Raw genomic sequence first — 24,898 nt, 5'->3', positions numbered from 1 at the left:
TCTGCCTCCTTTCATACTGACCCTACTGTTGGGCATGTTCAGTCTGTTACAGCTGAGAGAGAGAGAGAGAGAGAGAGAGAGAGAGAGAGAGAGATGGTGGGGGCTACAGGGGGATATATTACTAAAAGCCAGCAGTGTCATTGGTAGAGAGTGGAGAAACGCTGCTTTGGCTGATATTCAATATTAACACTGTGAGACACGCCTGGGGAACTATTCTCTCTGGTCATCGACTGTTTTTGTTTTGAAATATATTTTCATATTATCCAAAAACTAACCCACTAAATCTTGGACGACAGTGCACTACTCAAGATTTAGAGGAATATTTTGCAAGGGAAACAGTTTTGTTGATCCTCTCTCACTTCTTTCACAACTAAACGGGAACGAAGGTAAGGATAGGTAATAAAGAGTTTATTCTGATGCCTTTTACTCTCGTGTAGGCGTGTATATTTTACAGCGTGACATGCCATTGACGTAATTTGTGTTTAAGTGGAATTAGCCCACATGCAAAGTAAAGCAGGTATACCGCATGTACTGTGCTTAATTCTTAATTTCGTATTACACAGCGCGTATCGTGGTGTCCGGGAAAAGCGTATCTCTCGAGAACTGTGGCACTGATTAGGGTTCCTCAAGTAAGGAATAAACAAGCAAGGTAAGATTACAGTAAGGGTAATGTGAACAGGAGTTCTGCCTGAATGCCATGTCGTTGTAAGCTTTTCCTCGCAGTAGGATGCCACAGGTAATCTTGTAAATCCGCTGGTTTGTTTGCGTCTGAGCGGAGAGGGTGTGTCCCACATGCTTTGTGTGGTCGATGAAGAGCGCGCTTAACCTACATCTTGACGGTTGTTGTTGTCTCTTTTTTTCAAAGCACAGAAGCCTTTATAAACTGGCGCGTGTAATACTAAATGTGTGAAAGGATTTGCATGAATGGGAAAACACTTAGGCTGCCTCCTCATCCCCAACTACAGTGGGATGAAAAAATGATGGCGCGCCTACAAACGCTAGCTGAACGGTTCTTGGCATGGCCGAGCTGGAGCGCACAACAGGTAGTGATGTGTGTGTGAGGCGTGGCATTGCCAGTGTTCAAGAGCAAAGGAAATGGTTCGAGAAGTCAGTAGCACAAATTCACCCCTTTTCCCAGCCAATTCGACCTAGTTACCTTTACATTAAAACCATTCATATCCGAACGATAAGGATTCATGTCTTGGGCTTTCTCCAACCATGGAGAGGTTACACATCATATGCCCCTCCCACGATTGAGAGCCCTGTATGCCCCGTCATTACCGTGTGACGGTGTAATGGCCTACTCGATTGTAACCCCTTCGGCCACTTTTAATAGTAATCACCTGACGGAAGTGGTTGCCATAGCAATATTCCAGCACCCTGGGAGAGACACGTCTGGCAATATGCCATCGAAAGCTTTGTTGTCATGGTGACCTTCATTAAAGTTGTGATGTAAAGCTGTAGGTGTAACGTTAGCAGCGAACGGACACTGATGTAATAAGGGGAATTAGGGTCAGCAGAGGTTGTTGTGCCGACAAACTCAAGACGTCAAGCGCGTGTTTTTACAGACGCTTTGTAAAGGCTTGGTAAGACAAAAATGCTTTTACACTCGAATTAAGACAAATTGAATGACAAATTGTGAGATTCAGGACAGTTTTTTTTTTATAGGCTGTGGTCGTGTTGTGGAATTAGTGTTGAGAACAAAATGGCAGGTATGAGACATTAGCATTAGAAACATATATTTTTTTTAAAGATCTAAAATAAATAAATAGTAATATTTAAAAAACGATTTTCCTAACAATGCAAAACTCTCAGGCTCTCTAATACACGGACATGCTGGTTTATTATGGAAATCTGTGTGGCCAAAAGTTTGTGGAGCCTTGTAGGTTTGCCTTTTTATATCCAATGCTGCTAACAAGTGCATAAAATCGAGCATACAACCATCTCCATAGTCATACATTGGAAGTAAAATGATATGTTCTGAAGAGCTCAGTAACTTTAAACATGGTCCTGAAAATAAGTCAGTTTATCAAATTTCTGTCCTGCAACAGCTGCACCAGTTAACTGTAAGTGCTGTTTTTGTGAAGTGGGAATGTCTAGGATTAACAACAGTTAAGTTGTAAAGCAGTATGCTACTTATGTCCACAGAACAGTACTGCAGAGGGCCAAAGTGCACAGTGTGTAAAAAACATGTGTTGAAACACTTGCTACCGAGTTCCAAACTTCTTCTGCAGGCGCTGTCATGGAAATTCATGAATTGTATTTCCATGGCTGAGCACCTGCACGTAAATCTAATATCACCATGCATGCTGCCAGGCATCAGGTGGAATTATGTAAAATACACCATTATTAAGCTCTGGAGTAGGGGAAATGCATAGTGTCGGTTTTGAAGTTTGGTGGAGGAGGAATAATGGTCTGAGGATGTTTTTAATGGTGTGGGCTGACCCCTTAGTTCAAGTGAAGGGAAATCATGTCACAGAATATAATAAATTGTGTGCTTTTGACTTTGTGGCAACAGATTGGGAAGGTATTTTTCTGTTTCAGCATGACAATGCCCCATCCAAGTGGAGTCCATAAAGAAAGAGTTTGCTAAGTTTGCAGTGGAAGTACTTGACTGTCCTACACATATCCCTGCCCTCATTCCCATCCACCACCTTTGGGATGTTTTGGAGCATGGACATTCACACATTCAAACTCAATCACAAAGCTAGATGATACACTCAACAAAGTCAAAGTGAATTATTTTTTAAAAGAAATACGGCCATAACACTTAAAACAAGGTTATTTTTTTCCTCTTAGCCATGCTGAATGCAACATTCTTCACACTACTTAAATCTGTGTCAGAGCAATGTCAAATACCCACAGCCCCAAACACAAAGAAATTTGGATTTAGAGTTCTGTGCTTTCAGAGGGTCACACAGCAATACGCGTGCTATTCATCTTCTGTCCGATACAGGGGAAGGATGGCAGCATGAAAAGGTTTTGTTTTGATAGGCTTCTTTGTTTTTCATGTGTCAAAGAGCATATGTTTGTGTCTGAGAGAGAAAAAGAGTGTCCCATTTCTGGAATTATGACTATCATGCCAACACTTTCTGTGCTTGTGTTAATACATCTAGTCATAAGAGCTGTCAGCAAAGCGCCAGAAGCTGCTAATCACAACTCTGCATTCATGTGGTTTCAGTACCAGCAGTATCTGTGACAGCACAGTCTCTGGTTTTTACATATGGTAGAACAGCTTTGCCATATGTATGTTTCTGACACTCAGTAATTCATGCATGGTGGATGCCAACATGACCATGAAATGCACAGCCTTGTGTGGGAGTTGCCACTGAATAGGATGCTCTCTGTTTGTATTTGGTTCTCTTTGTATGGTGTTCATAATTAATTTGATTGACGTTATGTGTCTGTACTACAGTTGCCCTGATTTTCCACACAATATCATACTACAAGGAGTGGTGTGTAGCTGAGCTTTGCTGAAACAGTACACCAGCACACAATGCAGCCTCAAGAAAGCTGGGTGGGGATTCATTTATTCCAGAGGTGAAATAAAGCCACAGTGGCAAGAACACAGTTTTCTGTTTGCTGACTGAAGAGATGACTGTGAAAATAAAAACACATCTCCCAACCTCTGAATATCTGGGTTTCACATATTTCTGATGGTAAACTGTCAACCATGAACTGGTGTGTGTTGGGATTTCTTTGTGTCTTTTTGCTTCTAAACTGAATCTTGACTGAAATATCCCGACTTTTGGCTTCTAAACCCTCATAATGTTTTTCTTTTATTAGATATTTTTGTGCTGCCTTTGACAGTCACAAGATGGGAGTGCATTTGAGACGTGTGATCTTCTCTGAGGGGACAAACTGACTGAAAGAGACCAGGGCAGACAGCACTCTGTTATTTTGACTACAGGGCTGTTATTACTGATTATATTAGTATATAGTAGTAAATACTAATAAATATATATGGACTACTCTAACAATTATTTAGATAGTTCATTAGTTCATAATCGGTTAAAAAAACGCTAAAAAGTTTGACCAACTTATTGACCAAACTTAACAATAACAAAACATATATATCTTTTCAGAGATTCCAAAATCCTTCACTGAAAAAGATAAACAATGAATCTTTTAAAAAGATATTACATTTTCTTTATCACTCTTTACTTGCACATTATTAATAGCTCATAATCGCAGACTCTGAATTACTGTGTGCCATTGATGAGGGGTGATTGAAGACAGTGTGTCTACATGTAAGAGTACTCATTGCAGCAGCCCGTAAAACGGCAAGGCTGGAGCAAATAAACCAATATAATGAAGTTACTTGGCAAGCTTATTATACAATCCTCAGTGCCAGGCACATTGGTCATTAGTATAGTAGAGTTATAATGAGTATGTTTGATTGATTAAAGGCCTAAACACTAGGGGTAGGAGATGTGACCTATAAAATACATCAAATTCAGATTACTGTTGGTATTAATGAGCACAACTAATGACCAACATTGATAGCAGAAAGTATTACAAAATGTGTAATGTAAAATGTGTTTTTTTTATCTTAACCTCCACCCATACTTAAAAGGAAGTTTCACAGATTTTTCAAAATTTCTGCTTAATTAAATCAATCCAGTTAAGACAAAGTGATTCAGAATGGTTTGATGTGAAATGCGCTGTTCTGCTGAAACTTGAATTGCAGTGGGGGTGACAGGAACCAATGTCCACCTCTAAAACCTCCCTCAAAGAAAGTTATTCCATGAAATGAATTTGAATATGCTGCTTTTTACCTGAGATGCTGTTTTTTATTGTTTTAAGATGCTTTTTGGTATAAAGCATATTTTTTCAAGGTAAATGCTGGGCATTGCAAGGCAACAAAATTCCCAAAGAAACTTTATTTATTTATTTTTAAGATCAACCACTATTTTGCCATTATCAACATTACATAGAAAAACTCATGTAGGTTCACTAGAGGTTTCAGATAGTAACAAAATGGCTATTGTTGTATTGTAGATGTCAGAAACCCTGGTTTGTATCACCACCACTGTAAAGAAAGTTACATTTATTTTGTAAATTTGTACATTTCTCTTAAATAAACAATTTTACATCAAACTACTCTCAATGAGTTTGTTTACAATCTCAGAAATTTTGAGAAATCAGTGGAATATGCTTTAAATATGTTCCACAACCATTTTCTGCATGTTTTGTTTATGCTTCTAATGACAGCTATAGGGCAGGGGTTCTTAACCTTTTTCAGAGTGTGCTCCTTTTTAGGATTAAACGGAATGAAGAATGTTTTTCCATTTAGTAATTCTCAGTAAGAAGACACCACAGCTTGCTCTCTTGTTTCTTGTTGACAGACACTTCCAAGGTTTGCTAATTCCCAGACTTACAGTTTGCCTCGGCATGAAGCCAAGTTTAAAGCTACTGGAAACTAATCAGTTTATCAGATTCTCGTGTTCTTTCCCATTCTAATGACATTGCCTTTTTGCCAGCCACTCATCAAAATTATTTTCTCTGTGTTTTATAAGGTATATATCTATATAGTGGCATATATATAATTTGCTGCTTACAGTGATCATCTGCAACAACTTTATGTTTGTAATATCATAAAGAACAAATTATATAGTGTTATAACCTTGATTCACTGATGATTATTATCCTGACCAAATTTTATGTAGTGCTGTAAATGCTAATTTCTCTTAAATACCAGTAGTGGTCAGGATCCTCATGGTCATGTAAAAGATCATGATCATCTATTTCTTTGTAGTATAGATAGTTTCTAAGAGCTTGCAAGGTCATACAAGATGGCATTCTTCGTAGTTCCCCTGTGCTCGCAAGTTCATTACTGGTGGACCAAGCATTATATTGCCCAGCTCTTCCATTAGCTACTTCATTACCTTCTCTCAGCCTCGCCATTCTCTATACTTTGCATGTCCTGCCATGGAGCTAATGATTGGTTTACCCTCTGAATGCGTGCACAAGTGATGTGAAGAAATGAATGACTGATATGGTGAAAAAGGTCAGAGTGGTTGTTAGCAAAACTTTTCCAATCTTACTGTGCCAACTGCATAGTTTTTACCTAGACGTGCGATGCAAAACCCACAGTGCTTCATCCATGCATTTTTAACCACTCCAGTAAGGATCCACAATGACTCCCATAGTATTGTGTTGTCAACTAGTGGTTGAGGTAAAAGATCACTCTTCTACCAGTGCGGCATCTTGCCTTGGTGCACGTGCTGTAGTTCTTCCTGTTCTTTCGACCTGTTTTACTGCTTTGAAGCCGTTTGTATGTGCTGTTCACTCTCCTGATGCCATGAATAGCCTCACCGAGATGCTCCAACGTATCATTGTCTCACCTAGATGCTTTAGACATTAATGAATAGTTTACCATAACCCATGATCTCCTAACTCATTATATATGTCCATCACCATGAAGTGCCAACACCCCTTCCTTATTCCATTAACTCCTAACTTGGTCCCTATTATTCTAAACTTCAGGGTGCTCTTAACACCTGTATATGCACAAGACAGATGCCAGTTCAAGCAATACACTTTTAACATCAGATGATTACTTATGTCACAGGTCTTTCCTGGCATAATCGATTAAAATTGCTGTACAAACAAAATCAAATTAGATTTAAATTAGAGCGCCTTGTTTTTTTCATAAACGTTCTTTATGAATATGTCTTTGTAATGATGACAAAGTAACTCTTAATAACAATGACACGTGCTTGTAAATATTGTGTTTCATGAACAGAAAAAAAAGGATGCAAAACACTGTTCTGCCATGTCTGCCTGCCATATTTTATTAAGACAATGACTGGCAACTGATGACGTTAACAATGCAAGAGCCCCAATAAGCTCCTTGCAAGTCATAAATGTTATCCTTTTATGACAGATGGTGACACCAACCTTTCAGACTCTTTCTAAATGCTAGGCACTGAAGACCTCTTCTATGGGCTTGACAGGCACATCAGACTTTCAGAGGGCCTCAGCAGATGCAGCAATTAATGGATTACAAATAAAACTGTGTGTATCGATTGGCTCTGCATTGAGACTGAGATGTTAAATTGTATTTTATGGCCTGTCTGTCCACAAGAGACTTTTTATATATTAATTTGACTGAGAAAATGGTAGCATATAGAAGAAGAGCTAGGTTTTAGCAGTTGTTTTGGGTTTAGCATAATTAAGTTGACTTTTCCAAGCCATTTTGCTGATCTGCATAATCTTCTTATTATTATTATTATTATTATTATTATTATTATTATTATTATTAATAATAATTATATGGTCAAATTTTATGAACTTTTCATGGTCCACAGTTTTTAACATGCCACCACCAAATTTTGCACAAACATTTCTCAAATACAAGAATAGTGTTTTTTTAACTGATCCAACATATGATTTTTGTAAAACGATCATTTGAAGAGTAAATTTTTCCCATTGAAAATGAATGACAGAATGTTCAGAACATCCAATCTAATTGCCACAATGTCACAGTGCATATCTCTCACACAGACACACAGACTTACACGCTTACAGCCTAATGTACAGCAATAACAGTAGTAATAACAATAGTGATAGCAGTAGTCATAACAGCAATAACAACACTAAAGTGGTAATAACAGAATAACAGAAATAAAACAGTAATAAAAGAGTTATAACAGAATTAATAGTCACAACAGAGACAACAGTAACAATACATACTCAACACACCCCACACCACACACACTCAACAGACCACACAGAACACACACACACCACAAACACGCACACACACACCACAGAAAAAAACACACACAACAGACACTTAACACAAAACAAAACATACACCACAAACACACCACACACATACCACATTGCACACCACACCACACCACACACACAAACACACCACACCACACACCACACACACATCACACACACCACAAACACACCACACCATACACAAATCACAAATACACCACACCACATACCACATACTCACCACAAATATACCACATACTCTACACACAACACACATGCACATTTTACATACAACACACACTGAACACAACAACCACTCCACACCGCAAACACTCTGAACACCACAGAGATTCAATACACAACAAATAATCCACACAATTTTGTCTCCTGCCTCATTGAAGCTTAATGCTCTAGGTGGAAAAGCAGAACATAAGATGATAAGGTGTGGTTGGTGGATTTATTGCCCAGTGTCCAATGAAAGCCAGTGTCTAGGTGATTACCAAGTATTGTCTTGAATAATATTTAAGATATAAATATTATTCATAGGCAAAAAGCAACATTAATATTATTCAGGATCTTTTTGCAGTCTATGGCCTGGATTCCCTGCAAAGGCACGGATAGAAGAGTTCTCCCACATATCTAAAATAAGCGTTCTTAAATGGTTTTTGGCTTGCACACACTGTTCTAAGGAAATAAAAAAAAACTTTTGGTATAGAATCATATTCTTTATGTAGGAGGTTCTTCTAATTTTCATCATATGTTCATTAAACTTAATCATTTTTTTGCAAATATAAAAGAATTTTCAGTGCCAGTAATTAAAGCGATATATTGTTTCTCATGTATAAGACAGACATAAAGAGTTCTAGTTGTGTCAGGAGCAAAGGCATATATTTGAAGTCTACCCTATTTACCAAGAACAGACTATAATTCCCTGCCAGCTGGTATGATATCCTTATTATTCCTGACTAAAGTCACCTCACGTGTAACAATTCTATTCACTATTATTGTGTTCTAGCCACATATGTAAACAGCCAAGCTACCTTGTTATGCACAGTTGGTGCACAGAAATAGAGTACAGGAAATATTATTGCAGCATACTTCTGCCATTGAGATAGAAACTCACTCTAACATGTAGTCTATACAGCTATGAATTGCAACCTCAATACTACTAACAATGTGAAAAACAGTTATCTACCTTACAGGCATAAATAAATTAATGTTTTGTTATTTTCTGATGACTTGATTTTTTAGCTGTATTACTATTTCTCTATTGTCTCAAACATTTATAACATTTCTGCTAGCTAATATTTTGTTACAGTTTACAACTACTACTAGCTAAATTTATTTTTAAATTATTTATTTATGAATTGATTTTTATAATTCATATATTTTATAATATTTTAATTTTATAATTTTTAAAATATATTTGTATCTGAAATCATTTATAAATTGAGTTTCATTATGGTCTTGTAACATGTATCACTTTAATTAGGGGTTTGTTAAAATTTCCCGTTAAATGGGGCCAGAGAACACCAGCAAGTGGTATAATTTGACTGAATTGTAAATTGTATTTAATGCAGTCTTTGTGCAATCCATCCATCATGGCAGGATGCATTAATTCCTTCCTGCTGTTCAATGATGCCATTTCAATTTGTCGTTATTTGCCAGCTGTTACTAAATGTACTCAAAGGCACATATTTGCACTTATAGCCAATAGTGTGTGTAGATTGATATTGCTATTCGGCTCTATCAATTCAAGTTAAATGAACTATTTCTTTTAGGTAGGAAGCTGGGGTTTCAGTACTTTGAGAAGCATGTTTGCAAATTTTACTGGACACAGCATTAACATGTTGCACAGAGGTGAAACATTTCACAGATTTTCTGGATAAAATGTCTTGTCTCTACCACAGCCTCTTAAAAACAAGAGGCAGCTGCAAGTAATGATGGGTGACGTCATTGTTTGGAGCAGTTAATGTTGCTAGTTTAAAGGCTGTAGTGTGACTTTCGTCTTTGTCAGACAAGAATCAGCCAAGTAAGCTGACTGTCATAATTAAGACAATAAGACAGAAACACATCATGATATCAGTGCTGAGAACTCTGTATAATACCAAATAAAATGAACAGTACTGTTCCAATATTGTTGACACTCATGGGGGCACACAAGAGGTCGCCCCACCTCAAAAAAAATCCCAATTTTACCCCTTTGTCCCAGTGAATATAATAGATGCTAGCATATTCAATCTTAAGAAACCTTATCTGACTTTGTATTATACATCAATTGTTAATAGCCACTCATTGAAAGTATTATCAGTGACATTCAGTGTTCAAAAATGTGACTCATTGGCCAGTGGTCTGGTATACAATACACCAACAAAACAAAACATTCTACTGAGATAACCAGAGGAATGTTGCGGTCTACATAAGTTATTCTCACAATTAAAAGTCAATCAAGCTTGCTTTTATTTGCTGAAGGCAAAAACTGCTTAAGGCATGGCAAAGCAAGAGGACATTTGGACACTGATGCTAATGGTTTACACTTTTAGAGTTCGTCTGTGCAGAACAGTTGTGGTCAAATATCAATTTTTCTTTAACAGGGAATGAACATGAATTGTCAATCTAAAGTGATAAATCAAGTTTGACTAGAGATATAATTTGTGATTTTTTTATCTTCACTTCGTCTTAATGGGGAGGATAACATACGTCAAATGTGTCAGTTTTGATTTCACTGCCCACAGTACTTTTGCAGGGCACAGCAGTGGCGTTTGCACATTGGAATTCGCACCTTTTCAGATTTATACATGTGTGCTGTCTGTGTGTATTTTTGTGATTGAAATTGTAAACATGAATCCCACTGACACCAGTACTCGCTAATCTCTCTCTCTTTGTCTCTCTCTCTCTCTCTCTCTCTCTCTTTCTCTCTCTCTCTCTCTCTCTCTCTCTCTCTCCAGTTGCCATGGAAACAGTTCTCTTCTTCTGTTCGCTCCTTGTCTATGTAGCTGGTAAGTGCCCCCCCACTTTATTTCTCTTGGCCCATTGGCATCTATTAGGAATGCATGAATGCACAGAGGGCAAAAATGAGGGGAGGACATCATGGTGCTAAACACACTCACATTACATATTGTTGATCTCACTTATAGCTTTTCATTGGTGACCTCTTATGGCATTCTATATGGGGGCGTGTCATATATATGTGTGTGTGTTTTTACGGTTGTGCATGCCTGTCTTCTACAATTATTTGGATCTATTTGCCATTCTGTGATTCATTATGATTGTATGTGGTCCTGTGCTGGTAGAATGCATTGTTTTCCTCTCAAAATTCATCCATGAAACTAGTCTATCCATTTAAATCCATTTCTCCACAGGGAAACATCTCTCCACACACATAAATAGGACACGTAGAGCTGTCAGCACATGTGCAATCACTGTGAACTACTTTCATGCCTACACATGGAGCTCTGTGCAATAGCAGTAACGGATGAACCTGACTTAATCTCAATAAACAAACAGAACAAAACTTCCTAAAGGCATAGTTGCCTGGCATCCTCCTCCTGTTTGTTATCCTTTTGTTTTTCCTGAAGTGCCAATCACTTCAGCCACCCTCAGTTTTCACTGCCTCCTATCTAAACCCCTTTCATTTTATTTTGATATTTGTGTTTCTAATGCTCTATATTGCATTCTGTCCTTCCTGCATTTTATCCTATTTTCTTACCAATTCTCACCCTTCTTCCCTTTTCTTTCAATTGTGTCTCCTCATATTCTTAATAATATATGCTGTTTTCATCATCTGTTACTTGCCCTTTATTTTATCCTAGAAAACCTTGGTCATACTCTACAATTAATGGAAATAAAAAAAATTATGCAAACCACATTGATGGTGTTGCTGTTTAAGACTACGTTTGCTTGGTGTTTGTTATAAACTGCATAAATTTATGTTAAGTTCTTAAGAGTGATTTAACTTCCTTTGACATGGCAATATGAACAAAGAGAGAGCTGTTTTTCACACATTTCATATTTCAAATAAAAAAAACAAAAGAAAATTTTATGACAGAGCTAAAGAGCTAAAGCCACAAACACAGGGAATTTAAGTTTCTTCAGAGCTGTAACGTGCAACCAGTAAGCAGACGCTCGCGGATGTAAAACAGTGAAGAAGCTTTACTTGGGGATTTAGACAGAGATATCGTCGTCAGTACACAGGCATGGGTCAGTTCCAAAGTCAGCAACAAAACACAGAAGGCGATCATAACAAAGTAGGGCAAGGCAGATCAGAGTCCAGAACACAGGCAAAAGTCAAAAACCGAATATCCAACAAACCAGGCAACAGTATCAAAAGGGCAAATCCAAAAATCAGAGAGAACGAGAAACAGAGTCCAAACAAAAGGTCAAAAACACTGGAGGGGCTCAGTAGTTTCACTAGGAAAGCAATACCTCGCAATGAACCTGATTAAAGCCCGGGCTAATACACTAACTAAACAGGTCATGTGAGAAAACATACAGGTGAAAATTATCAATATTCAGGAGAACTAGAGCGGTGATAGGCTGCTGATGATCTTCCCGGAGTCAGGTGATGAGGCGGAGGATTCTGGGAATCGTAGTTTTGAGTCACTTGCGTAGATGGAGGATTTGATGATGCGAGATCCTGAGTCACGTGAGCAGGCAGAGGATTCTGGGAATCGTAGTTCTGAGGCTGGCTGGCTGAATACGTGACAAGAGCACTATATATTATAAGGCTTGCAGATTACATTATATTCATCATCATCATCATCATCATCGTTAACCACTTAGTCCAGATAGGGTCGCGGTAGCAGTTGGGAGAGCAGAGAATCCCAGATGACCCTGTCCCCCGCAACTTCCTCCAGCTCAGTCCCGGGGACCCCAAGCCGCTCCCAGGCCAACTTGGAGATATATTCCCTCCAGCGGGTCCTAGGACGACCCCGGGGTCTTATTCCGGGAGGCCGTGCCTGGTACACCCCCACCGGGAGGCGTCCAGGGGGCATCCGAATCAGATGCCCGAACCACCTCAGTTGGCTCCTCTAAAGTGTAGCCCGCCACCCTGCAAAGAAAGCTCATTTCCGCTGCTTGTATTCGCGATCTCATTCTTTCGCTCATTACCCACAGCTCATGACCATAGGTGAGGGTCGGGATGTAGACCGATCGGTAAACAGAGAGCTTCGCCTTATGGCTCAGCTCCCTCTTCACCACTACAGTCCGGTACAGCGACTGCATTACTGCTGCCACTTGTCCCAGCCTGCGGCCAATCTCACGATCCTTCTTCCCATCACTCGTGAACAAGACCCCGAGATACTTAAACTCCTCCACCTGGGGCAAGTCCTTTCCCCTTAGCTGGAGTGGGCATACCATCCTTTTCCGGGCTAAGACCAGACTTGGAGGTGCTGATCCGCATACCAACCGCTTCACACTCCAGTGCGCGCTGGAGGCATCCATGTGATCCAGCCAAAAGAACAACATCATCTGCAAATAGCAGAGACGCCACATTACATTCCAAGAGCGAGTTTCTGCCACAGGGGCCTAGGCCACCAAGGGCCCCTGTGCAATCTCCCACTGCCTGTACAGCACTGCACCACTCCCCCATGCTGGACCTTGCGGGTGATGGGCCCACATGGTCCCCCCACGTTGCCTCTTCGGGCTGAGCCCGGCCGGGTTACGTGGGCTGCCCGGCCACCAGGCGCTCGCCGAGGGACGCTACCCCCAGGCCTGGCTCCAGGGGTAGGTCCCGGTGACCCTCTCCCGGGCAGGGTACACGATGTTCTGTGTCCGTTTATCATGGAGGTTTTTGGATCGAGTTAGTCTGGGTCTTCACTCCAGACCTGTTCGCCCTGGGAGACCCTACCAGGAGCATGTTGCTCCCGACGACTTAGCTCTGAAGATCCCTAGACCACACAAGCCCTTCCACCACGACAAGGCCCCGATCCAGGAAGGGTTACATTATATTGTATTACAGAAATTATAATTTACTGTATTCTAGCTTTTTCTCTTTTTGCCATAGTTTAACCAGTAAAACATGAAACATGAAACTTAAATTTAAAAACATGTAAAAGCATGTAGCGCAGCACTATTTGCCAATCTGATTTTGAAAACTGTGAAACTAGTCCATGGATTTTTGGAGACAAATTGAAACTACCAGGGTTACTTCACATAGGCTGCAGGATTTGCCCTGTGTAGACACAGTTTACATAGACAAGTGGCATAGGCAGAAATAGTTTTTTGCGTAGGCCTGTGAAAAGTAGGTAGGCCAACTTGGTAGATGCAATTTCCAAACATGCCATGTCCTGCAATGCCATAGCATAAGTCTCTGGCCTATTGCTAACAGCAGTGCAGTCATCACCTTATGAAATGTAATGCTTCTTCACTGTGGTGATATAAAACAATAGAAGGATTTTTCACTTAAACCTAGCCAACATTGCAACATTAGATTAGATTTTGTAGTAAAAGAGCATTGTAAGTACCAAATTCACAAACCACTGATGACAAGAACATTTTTAAAATGTGTTATTTTGCTTTGGAAACATACTCTGCTACATCAGGGACAGGAGCTCACTTTCATAGGTCTCCAAGGTACCGCAGATGGAGCTCATGAGAGGCACAGAGGCAGGACACAAATCCCGAACTCTGCTGCCCAGTCCCCGCGTCCTGTTCCACAGCTAGGCTGCTGGACTGCAGCTCATGTTTGATCCAGGTGGCCAAGCTGGGGAGCGGGGGTGGTGACAGGAGGTGGAGCAACAAACTCTCTGCCCCTCTCGGCTCAGGTGCTCAATTGATCTGGAAAATTAAATCTGAGAAAAGGACTAAAATTTTGGCTTTGAATCCACTAAAAGTGCCCAGATTTTGGTTTTGTTTGGTTTGTTTGGTGTGGAAATAAAGTAATGGCTGCTGAAACCCTGAACCCTGCCTCTAGCGTCCTTCCTGTGCCCAGGGTAGTACATGCCGTGCTGCAGTAATTTACTATTCACAAGTTTGCAATAATCTCACTATTTACTGAGATGTGTTCATTTTTTATGTTTATTTTATTTTTATGTTTATTTTATTTTTTATTCAGTAATAATTTATAAAATGTAGAATTAAAAATTGTAAACTAGACCCCATAAGGTATTTCTAGATATTTTACTTGACATTTTTAACTAGACATTTCTTGTATTTTGGAAACAATAAAAAAAGTATAAGATAAACAATTTATTGTAAGTATCTATTTAGAATCATTTTCTGCCTCAAGTCTTGACACACAAGGCATCCTGGATTTTAATTTAGCATAATTCTACTATTCATGTTATAGACACTTTCCTGCAACCAGATTTTTCTTGCAACCAAATCAATTTTGTTTGACCGAAAACATTACAAGCAAACTTTTGAATGATAGTGTATCTATTTTCTAGTTAATCCTCGAAAATAAGTTAAAAAATAATGTCTGCATGCCTGCCCTGCTGCTTCAAAAAGCAGCTAGCAGCTAAACAAAAACAACTAAATGTTTTACTGTTAACAGTTAACAAATCAAAGAAAATCAACTCAGAACTCTGTAGTTACAATATTTTTCAAGTAACAATGGAAAAAGATCATAAAAATCTGCAAATTGTAGTGATCCAACATATAACCCCAATTCCAAAAAAGTTGGGACGCTGTGTAAAATGTAAATAAATGTAAATAAAACAGAATGCAATGATTTGCAAATCTCATAGACCCATGTTTTATTCACAGTCTAACATAGAACACATATCAGATGTTGAAAGTGAGACATTTTACTATTTCATGAAAAATATTAACTCATTTAGAACTTGATGGCAGCAGTGCATCTCAAAAAAGTTGGGACGGGGCAACAAAAGGCTGTAAAGTAAGTGGTACTAATAAAAAACAGCTGGAGGAGCAATTTGCAACTAACTCACATGACTGGGTATAAAAAGAACATTTTAGAGAGGCAGAGTCTCTCAGAAGCAAAGATGGGCAGAGGTTCACCAATCTGCAAAAAGCTATGTCTACAACTAGTGCAACAATTTCAGAAAAATGTTCCTCAAAGTGAAATTGCGAAGACTTTGGGTATCCCACCATCTACAGTACATAATATCATCATCAAAATTCAGAGAGTCTGGAGAAATCAGATGGTCAGTATTGGATGCTTGTTATTTTTGGGCCCTCAGGTGGCACTGCATTAAAAACAGGCATGATTCTGTACTGGAAATCACTGCATGGGCTCAGGAACACTTACAAAAATCATTGTCTGTAAACACAGTTCATCGTGCAATCCACAAATGCAAGTTAAAGCTGTATCATGCAAAGAAGAAGCCATATGCCAACACAATCTAGAAATGCCACCCTCTTCTCTGGGCCAAAGCTCATTTAAAATGGACTGAGGCAAAATGGAAAACTGTTCTATAGTCAGATGAATCAAAATTTTTAATTCTGTTTGGAAACCATGTACACCGTGTCCTGCGGACTCAAGAGTAGAGGGACCAACCAGCTTGTTATCAGCGCACAGTTCAAAAGCTTACATCTTTGATGGTGTGGGGTTGCATTAGTGCACATGGCATGGGCAGCTTACACATCTGGAAAGGGACTATCAATGCTGAACAGTATATAGAGGTTTTAGAACAACATATGCTCTCATCCAGACAGCGTCTCTTTCAGGGAAAGCTTTGCATATTTCAACAAGATAAACCACATACTGCATCCATCACAACAGCATGGCTTCACAGAAGAAGAGTTCGGGTGCTGAACTGGCCTGTCTGTGGTCCAGACCTTTCACCAATAGAATACATTTGGCGCATATGAAATAAAAAATCCTGCAAAGAAGACCCAGCACTGTTGAGCAGCTAGAATGGTAGACATGGCAATTTCCCAACATTTTTGAGATACGTTGCTGCCATCAAGTTCTACATGAGTTAATGTTTTTCATGACATTTTCATGACACTTTCAACATTTGATATGTGTTATATGTTCTACTGTGAATAAAATATGGGTCTATGAGATTTGCAAATCATTGCATTTTGTTTTTATTTACATTTATTTGTATTTTACACAGCGTCCCAACTTCCTTGGAAATGGGGTTTTACCTTTAACTCTTATTGTGGGGCTTTTTGCTTTCGGGATTTTATAATTTCTAAAAAAAAATGGCAAGCTTGACAGGGGTCCTTTCAAGTGCTATAATTATGATAAATGAAATGTAAATAATATGTAATAATATAATATATGTACAGATCTACAAATAAAAACTGAAGCGAAGAACCAGGGTGTTTTTGATACATACTACAAGTTACTTATTTTTGCTCAGTTTAATCATTGAACTTATTTTTTATAGCTATCTCTTCATGAATGAACAGACAATAATTGCTATGGTCTGCAAATAAGACATTCATGGCAGTGCTTTATACCTCTCTCTCTTTCTCTCCCTTTTAGCTGCATCTGATGCCAGCGCGCAAGGTAAGTTGATCTATTTCAGTAAGTTTAGCCATTTGAGCATTTCTAAAAGGCATGCAAGATCTTCTGCAGTATTCAATGCATTGTGTTAGGCCATAACACATTTATAAACCTGAGTACTTCTGCTAATGCTGTGTAGGTGCCTGAGTGGGTTAAATTCAGTGATCTCTTAGTTATATTAAACCATTTTAAATGTGTATATTTATTCATGTGAGTCACAAAATATAAATGTATGTATTATTTTCAGTAAGTGGTTTTTTATGGTCTTTTTTTTCACTCCAACAGAGGGGAAAAAAGTATTGGATCCATTTGAATATGGTAAGAGTGATGTCATAGGAACACTTGCATGATCTGTGCTGCAAGTTCCTAAAATACTGACTTGACATTGGGTTATACTGCAAAAATGGTATCTTGGCAAGTGAAATTATCTTGAACCTAGTTCATATTTCTCATTTTGAAACTGCTGTAATGTTATTATAAAAGTATGTAACTTATTTTTAGACATTTTGTACTTGTTTTAGGTGATTTTAGTAAGTCACATTATCTCACTATATTTGGCTTTTTTAACCATATTTTTACAAGAAGTAAAATTATCAAGCTCTCAAGGTGGCTGATATTTAAATCTAATTCAGTACTGACCACTTAAACCTCAGCCCCTTCATAGCAGGATCTGAATTTGTTTTAACGATATTTGAGCAGTTCAAATTGTTATGTTACCCCTCATCCTTCCCAGACTACGAGAGCTTGAGGATTGGTGGTCTGGCATTTGCTGTGGTGCTCTTTGCTTTGGGCGTTCTCCTCATCCTCAGTAAGATAAAACACTGTACACCTACTAAAAATCTTACCACAAACAGACTGTCATATTTCCAAGTGTTTTGAATGTATAATTTAAACCTGTATCTCTTTGCGTTGTCTTTAGGCAGGAGATGCCGCTGCAGTTTTAACCAGAAGCCCCAGAGGTAACTCCCAGATGATTGTGTGCATATTTGTGAAATATTGATTGATACACTTATGTTACATGCAACTGAAAAAGCACTATTTGTTCATTCAACGAGCAGTCCCATTTGTGCATTGCATTATTAACACTAATGTTAAGCTTAATGTCAGGTTGAATTACTAACAAATAATACTCTGTTGTCAAAATCTGCCATTTTCATAATAATGCACCTTACATTTCTCATGAGCAAATTCTGATTGTTGCATGGATACACTTTTTCAGTTGGTATATGGACCATTCTACCTAATTAGTTCCCACAGTAAAAGCAAGCATTCAGATCTTACATATTTACAAGGATTATGTTATGAGGAAATTAAACCCAAAGCATTAACTGAGATAGTACTGAGTTAAGCATAAAAATCATAATTATAGAATAACAATAGAATAATTTCTTTTGAAAGTGGCTGTCTGCCAACCCTGAAATTCAACGTTTTTTGTATTTTTAAATTATTTTATTAAAGACCTTTTTTATTTCATTTAAAGTGAAGTCGTATGATTTTGTCTGATCATAAGTTTAATTTTTAAATGGAAAAACTTCATTTAACGCAAAGAGTTTTAGTCCATAATGAGAGCCTTATTTTAGACACACCCCTGCATTTTAAAGGAGGAAGACTTTATCTCTGTCCATCAAGATATCCCTGTCCCTCATGGCTACTTGGTAAGCAGTTAGACACAACTGTTTTGAAGTAAATCCGTCAATGAGTAAATGAGTCTGAAAATCAGTGTTAAAAAATGTCACTGCCAAAAACATATTTTCTGCAATTAATTAAACATTTTTTGTGTTTAATGAAAAATATTATGGTTGTATGTTTGTACAACTGTTCAAATCTGTGTGTGCTAGTCGTGTACTGGCTAGTATTTTTGAGTTATGCTCGAAATAGCTACACCTGTCACTACACAATCAATCACTACCAAAACATTTGGAAGTGTTATGGTTGTTTTGTAAGTGACAAAATAGAATGTTCAATTATTTTTAAATAAAGTACATGTGACTGAGGTATAGGTTCATTAAAAGGTGACAGGATTTTAGTCTAAAGTCCATGTCAGTTAAAAGTCTAAAATGTGTTTTGAACTCTGACTTTGAGCCAGTTCAGTAGAATGACCCATATATTAAACTTTTTGAGGATAATTTGTGATAAGACTAATGATAAGGCTTATTTTTGCCTATGTATCTATCCTCATAAAAAAATGGGGATGATGCATGTGTGAATAAACTGAGTTGACACTCATGTTTACAAATGAAGCCTAGCATTCCAAACATTGTTGCTGTTTGTCAAAACCAGACATGAAGATGCCTGTGGAAACTTTGGTTCTGTCCCTGGACAAGAATTGAAATGATGGTTGTACCCACATGCACAACCAAGCTCATTTGCATAATATCAGTAGTCAACTTCAGTTGCTGCTGCATGCTTTCAGCAGAATGAGATTTTCATTCTCATATATATTTCCACTCTTATGTGAGCTCATTATATTAATCACTATTAAGTGGATTGCCAACTATATTTATAACATGAACAAGATGAGCAAACAGAACAATAGAATGAAATACATGATATGGCCAAAAGTATGTGGACACCTGACCATCACACCTACATGAGGTTGTTGGACATTCCAAAACCATGAGCATTAATATGGAATTGTCAACCCCTCCCAGCTATTACAGCCTCCACTCTTCTGGGAACACTTTACAGTAGTTTTTGAAGTGTGTCTGTGGGATTTTTTTGCCCATTCTGTCAAAAGGGCATTTGTGAGGTCAGGCATTGATATTGGATGAAAAGGCCTGGCTCGTAATCGACGTTCCAATTTATTCCAAAGGTATTCAGGGCTATGTGCAGGCCACTGAAGTTCATCCATACCAAACTCGTCAAACCAAGTCTTTTTGGCTTCATGCACTGGTGGACAGTCTTGCTGGAACAGGAAAGGGCCTTCCCAAAACTAATACCACAAAGTTGGAAGCATATAATTGTCTAAACATTACCCCTCACTGGACCTAAGGGGCCTAGCCCAAACTCTGAAAATCAGCCCCAGACCATTATCTCTCCTCCACCATATTTACTGCTGGCACTATGCATTCTGGTAGGTAGCATCCTCCTGGCATTTGCCAAACCCAGATTCCTCCACCAGACTACCAGATATTAGCATAATTTATCAATCCAGAGAATACGTTTCCACAGCTCCAGAGTCCAGCATGTTTTAAGCCAATCCAGCCAACACTTGGCACTGGGTATAGTGAACTTACCGGCAGGTGGTCGTCCATGAAAATCTATTTTATGAAGCTCGCAATGCACAGCTCTTGTGTTGATGTTGCTTCTAGAAACAGTTTGGAACTCTATAGTGATTGAAACAACAGAGTTGAAGTCTGTACTCCTGCAACATTCCATGATCTGGGACTAATTTTCAGTGTTGTGCACAGGACACAACCAGCCCACTGCAGGCTGCAGGACGAAGCTGCATGAAGAGAAATACCACAAATTAATGTGTGACAGTGCCACATGAGTAGTCTTAAAATGGTTTAAATTAAAATCCTTGCAAGGTTAAACCTTCTTTGTGTGTGTTTACCGTATTAAATGAATGGAGTTTTTTTTATTCTGTATTAGCCATGTATTATACAGGGGCCCTAACTGAAACTGAACTAAGAGTTGCGTAGGCCCTTTAAGAGCTCTGCTGGAAAAGGGGGGTGGAGTCACTGGGACAGGTGACTGGAACCAGGAAGAGGAAGGAGAGAAAAAGTTTGGCCATGTGGAAGTGGGCGTGGTGATGTGTTTGGGGTGAGAGGAGCAGTACAACCCAAAGCCTACCACTCAACCTGGGAACTCATGAGCTTGGCCGAGGATCCATCTAAAAGGGCAAGACAAGCGCATGGAGGAACTAGAAGGTGGATTTCCTCTAACTGTCTTGGATGTAACTGGATGTCAGGCCTGCTCCACCGGTGAGATCTATCCTGGATTTTTTCTTTTTTCGTTCACTGCAATGCATTGCTAAAGACTTGTGGGATTTTGGATTTTTTGTGACTTTGAGTTTTGGACTTGGTGGACTTTCAGAGTTCATGGACACTGGGCACTTATTGTGTGTATATAGGGGTTGTATATGTGTATGTGTTTGTTCCACTGATTTTTCCAATATAACTTCAACGGGTTTTTGTCTCTCCTGTTTGGGCTTATTTGCAATCTCCTCTACTCTTATACTTGGGGTGTATAGTCCTTGGACTTCAGTAACTGTTTTCTTGGTTGAGATTTGCAAGGGGATTGTTACAAATGAATAGCCTAAATAAAGTAGAATGATCACAGTAACTTCACAATGACCATGACAACTATGTTATATTTCATCAGAGAATAATATATTTATCACTGAGCTCTTCACTTCAACTCATTCAACTGTCATTGCTTGTCTATGGAGAATTCATTGTCTATGTGCTTGTACACGTGGTTGCAGTGGGGGTGGCTCAAACATCTGGCAGTAATTTGGAGGGGTTTCCACATACTTTTGTCTATATAATGTGTATAGTGTGCAATTTATGCCAGCTTTACAATGTATGATGCTTAGTTATCACACTGGGCCAACTGTGACAATGCACACGCAGATGTGTTTTGAATTCCAGACACAAGAAAACAATTTTACTGAAACTGCATTCCAGCCCCTTAATGAGCAAACAAAGGGCAAGAGTAGGAAAGAAAAATGTAGATATGAGATGAACACACTTTGGAGGTGAATGCATTGCCCAACTCTGTATATATGAGCTAACAGACAATTGGCTATCATTGCACATTGAGTCATGAAAGAAGAGGGAAACAAGGCCATTGGATTCATACATATGGCTGTGGCATCACTGGGATTTGAACACACAATTTTCCAAATTATTAAGTAAAACCTTTAAAAAAAACTTTAAACTTGCTTATGAGCAAGCAGAAATTTATCTTGCTCACACATCAGCAGCTTGATTGCTTACACACATAAAGGGACTCTGACATAATGTATAAGAGACCCAAATTGGAAATGAGTGAATTCAGCCTTAAGGGAAAAACACACACACAGACATGCACACACTTCAGTCATTGTCACAATGCAAAAGAGTTGGATCTGGTGCCAGGGTAATAAAAATGTTCACACATGAGTCCTGCAAAATGATGAAAATGTTATTGGAGCAATATATTTTAAGCAAATATGTTATACATTAACATGGGAGAGAAATGTTTGCTTAAACATAAGTTTTTTTTTGTTATTATGTTGTCTTGTTGTGTTTGTAGGAGTCCATGTTTAATTAGATCTTCATATATAATTTTTTCTAGGGCTCCAGGTGATGAGGAGGCCCAAGCAGAAAACCTGATGGTAGCCAAGGGTGAGATTACAATACTGTCTTAGTCTGCAAGTACATATTAGTACACAGGTAGTGGACAAAATAATGAAGCACTACATAAAAAGGGCTTTAGCTTTGAAGTAACTAAATCACAGTTACAAAAGCAGTAACACAAGCTGAATTTATTTGAGCAGTATATGTAAGCTGTAAGTGATCTGAGCAAGAGTTGAGTTTTTAAAACTTGAGGCAACAAAATTCCAAAAAGGCCAAATGCGTTATGTTTTAGCAAATACAAGAACCCAGATAAGTTTAGCTTACCTTAGAGCCAGCATAAGTCTGCTTGATGTTTTGAGCTGGGAGTGTGGTCTTCCACAATGTTTAATCCAAACCTTCTTCAGGATAGTATGTGTCAGGCATTATACATTATACATATACATAACACCTTTCCACTATTTCTGATTTAGTCTAATAATTCTGACTAATTTCCTTTTGCACTGCAGGTTTGTTTTGATGAGTTTTTTCCTCCACTTTAAAGAGGAAGGAACATTTAGAGACTATTGTGAGTCAATTGTAATTTTGTAAAAGGTCAATGATTTTCAACCCACAATATCTGGTTCCAAATGTGAAACATGGTGTGAGCTGCTGTTCTCATATTCCAAGAAGCTGTTGCCCTCATAATCTTAAGAGTTGCCCATTCAAAAATGGTTTCGTGAACACCAGGATGACATCAAGCACCTTTCATGACCTTCACAAAGTTCCCCTATGTACTTAATAGTATCCTAAAATGACTAAAGGTAATAGATGAATGTAAACAATGGACCTACTTTAGACAGATAGTTGATATTAATATATTTTAGTTTGTTTCCACGATTGTGTCCACTTCCTGTCATTGTTTCACCATTGCACTAAATTGTCTCTTCCATTGTTCCCTGATTTTATACAGCTAAGGAAACCCCAAAAACCGAGAACTGAGAGTCATCCAGGTAAGAAAGAATAATGGCTATTTTATAAATGCTATGGGAAGAGTTAAAGAGGCATAGCTTATAATCAGTAGTAGCTAGTATTGCAAGTGGTGAATAAAAGCTAGCCATCAGTTAGGATGATGTCATTAAATTGGTGACTTGACATTCATAGTTTGCAACCTTTATTATTTCAAAATATCCCTGTAATTCTCTCTTTTTTCCCTAACTTCTTAGAAACGCACAGCCGTGATTGAACCACACTTTCCGATGGCAACGATGATGCTGAAGCTGATTCCAGTCCATGGCTGTTGGAATGGAGGGAGGCAGAAGAGGAATGGGAGGAGAGCATGGCTGGGGTTAGGGATGGGCCAGTGTCATGTATATAAACCTCTAGTCCTGTCATGTGACCAGTAACTGTATCTGTCTTTTTCTGTCTATGCCCTTCTTGCGCCAGTTCGTATAAAGTAAGCCGTTGTAGAGAAACTAGCCACTACTTGCAGATTGTTCATACTGCTAGCGATTCTCCCCAGCTGAGCTCATGTGTTTTGTATAAATCGTAGGCTTTCACCATTAGTTTATGTCTTATTTTATTTTTTGTTAGTGTTATCAATGGCGTGGTCACTCTTGTTAAATGTCTATCTGCTGTTTTCATCTTGTAGATCATGTAGTTTATATTAAGACACAGGTTTACACATGATGCAGATATGTTAAAACATATTTGAATATACATACATGTGTGTATGTGTAAGAGTCTAAGTGTGTGTGTGTGTGTGTGTGTGTGTGTGTGTGTGTGTAGGCGAGCACACATGTGACAATTGAAGCTTGAAAGAGTGTGCATATGCATCTGTATCTGTCCATAGAAGTGAGTGATAGTGTGTGTCTACACGCCTCCCTTCTGACAATCTGACAATTGCAGCACCCAGTTCAAACACAAGCACAGAAACAGTTCCACCACTGTACCACAGGGGGCACCACACCACTGTTCTCTAAATCAGCTGCAACACTGCCCAGCTCTGTGCCTGCATAAAGACCTGTGTGAGTCCACAGGAGCACTCCACCTCACCATAGTGCCACTAAACTGTCCTCCACTCTCTCAATTTACATGTAGCGATTATGTCCACTCTTCTCAAACGACACATTTCGCTACAAATGTTCTGCTATTCTGTGCAACCAAACCGTTGGTCTCAATGGAGACGGTGTGCTTTTGTGTGTGTCTATGTCGTGCCACACATTACTTGTGGTAAAAAACCTGAGAGTAGTAGATGTGCAGGTCAGTTTGAAAAGAGAAAAATGTATTTACCATTTAGCACATTTATGCTGGATATATCTTGAATCATGCAGTCAGGTACAATGCTAAGTATTTTAGAAAATGCTGTGTTTATTAGAGAAAATTATAAATACATATTCTGTACTTCTTTGTGCAGCTGTATTGTATGGCCACATTTTGTGCTTTTAAATACCAAATAAAGTCTGTGTCTAACCCAGGA

At 38.7% G+C, this 24,898-nt stretch overlaps 1 protein-coding gene across 2 annotated transcripts; it reads left to right on the top strand.

The window, feature by feature from the left end:
• The first annotated feature begins 101 nt into the window (after positions 1–101).
• fxyd6 (FXYD domain containing ion transport regulator 6) lies at positions 102–24,898 on the top strand. Of its 2 annotated transcripts, none has more exons than XM_036557520.1 (9): positions 102–386; positions 10,686–10,736; positions 17,138–17,161; positions 17,444–17,476; positions 17,892–17,966; positions 18,078–18,117; positions 22,442–22,491; positions 23,393–23,432; positions 23,646–24,898. In XM_036557520.1, the coding sequence occupies exons 2-8, from the start codon at positions 10,691–10,693 to the stop codon at positions 23,419–23,421; spliced, it is 297 nt and encodes a 98-aa protein (XP_036413413.1). In that variant the 5' UTR covers positions 102–386; positions 10,686–10,690; the 3' UTR covers positions 23,422–23,432; positions 23,646–24,898. The 2 variants fall into 2 exon arrangements, with proteins under 2 accessions (XP_036413413.1, XP_036413421.1); XM_036557528.1 differs by lacking the exon at positions 102–386 and adding an exon at positions 548–649.

This window comes from Colossoma macropomum, unplaced genomic scaffold (assembly GCF_904425465.1).
Source record: "Colossoma macropomum unplaced genomic scaffold, Colossoma_macropomum, whole genome shotgun sequence".
NCBI classification, from domain to species: Eukaryota; Metazoa; Chordata; class Actinopteri; order Characiformes; family Serrasalmidae; genus Colossoma; species Colossoma macropomum.
This window is presented reverse-complemented; position numbering and strand designations above follow the sequence as displayed.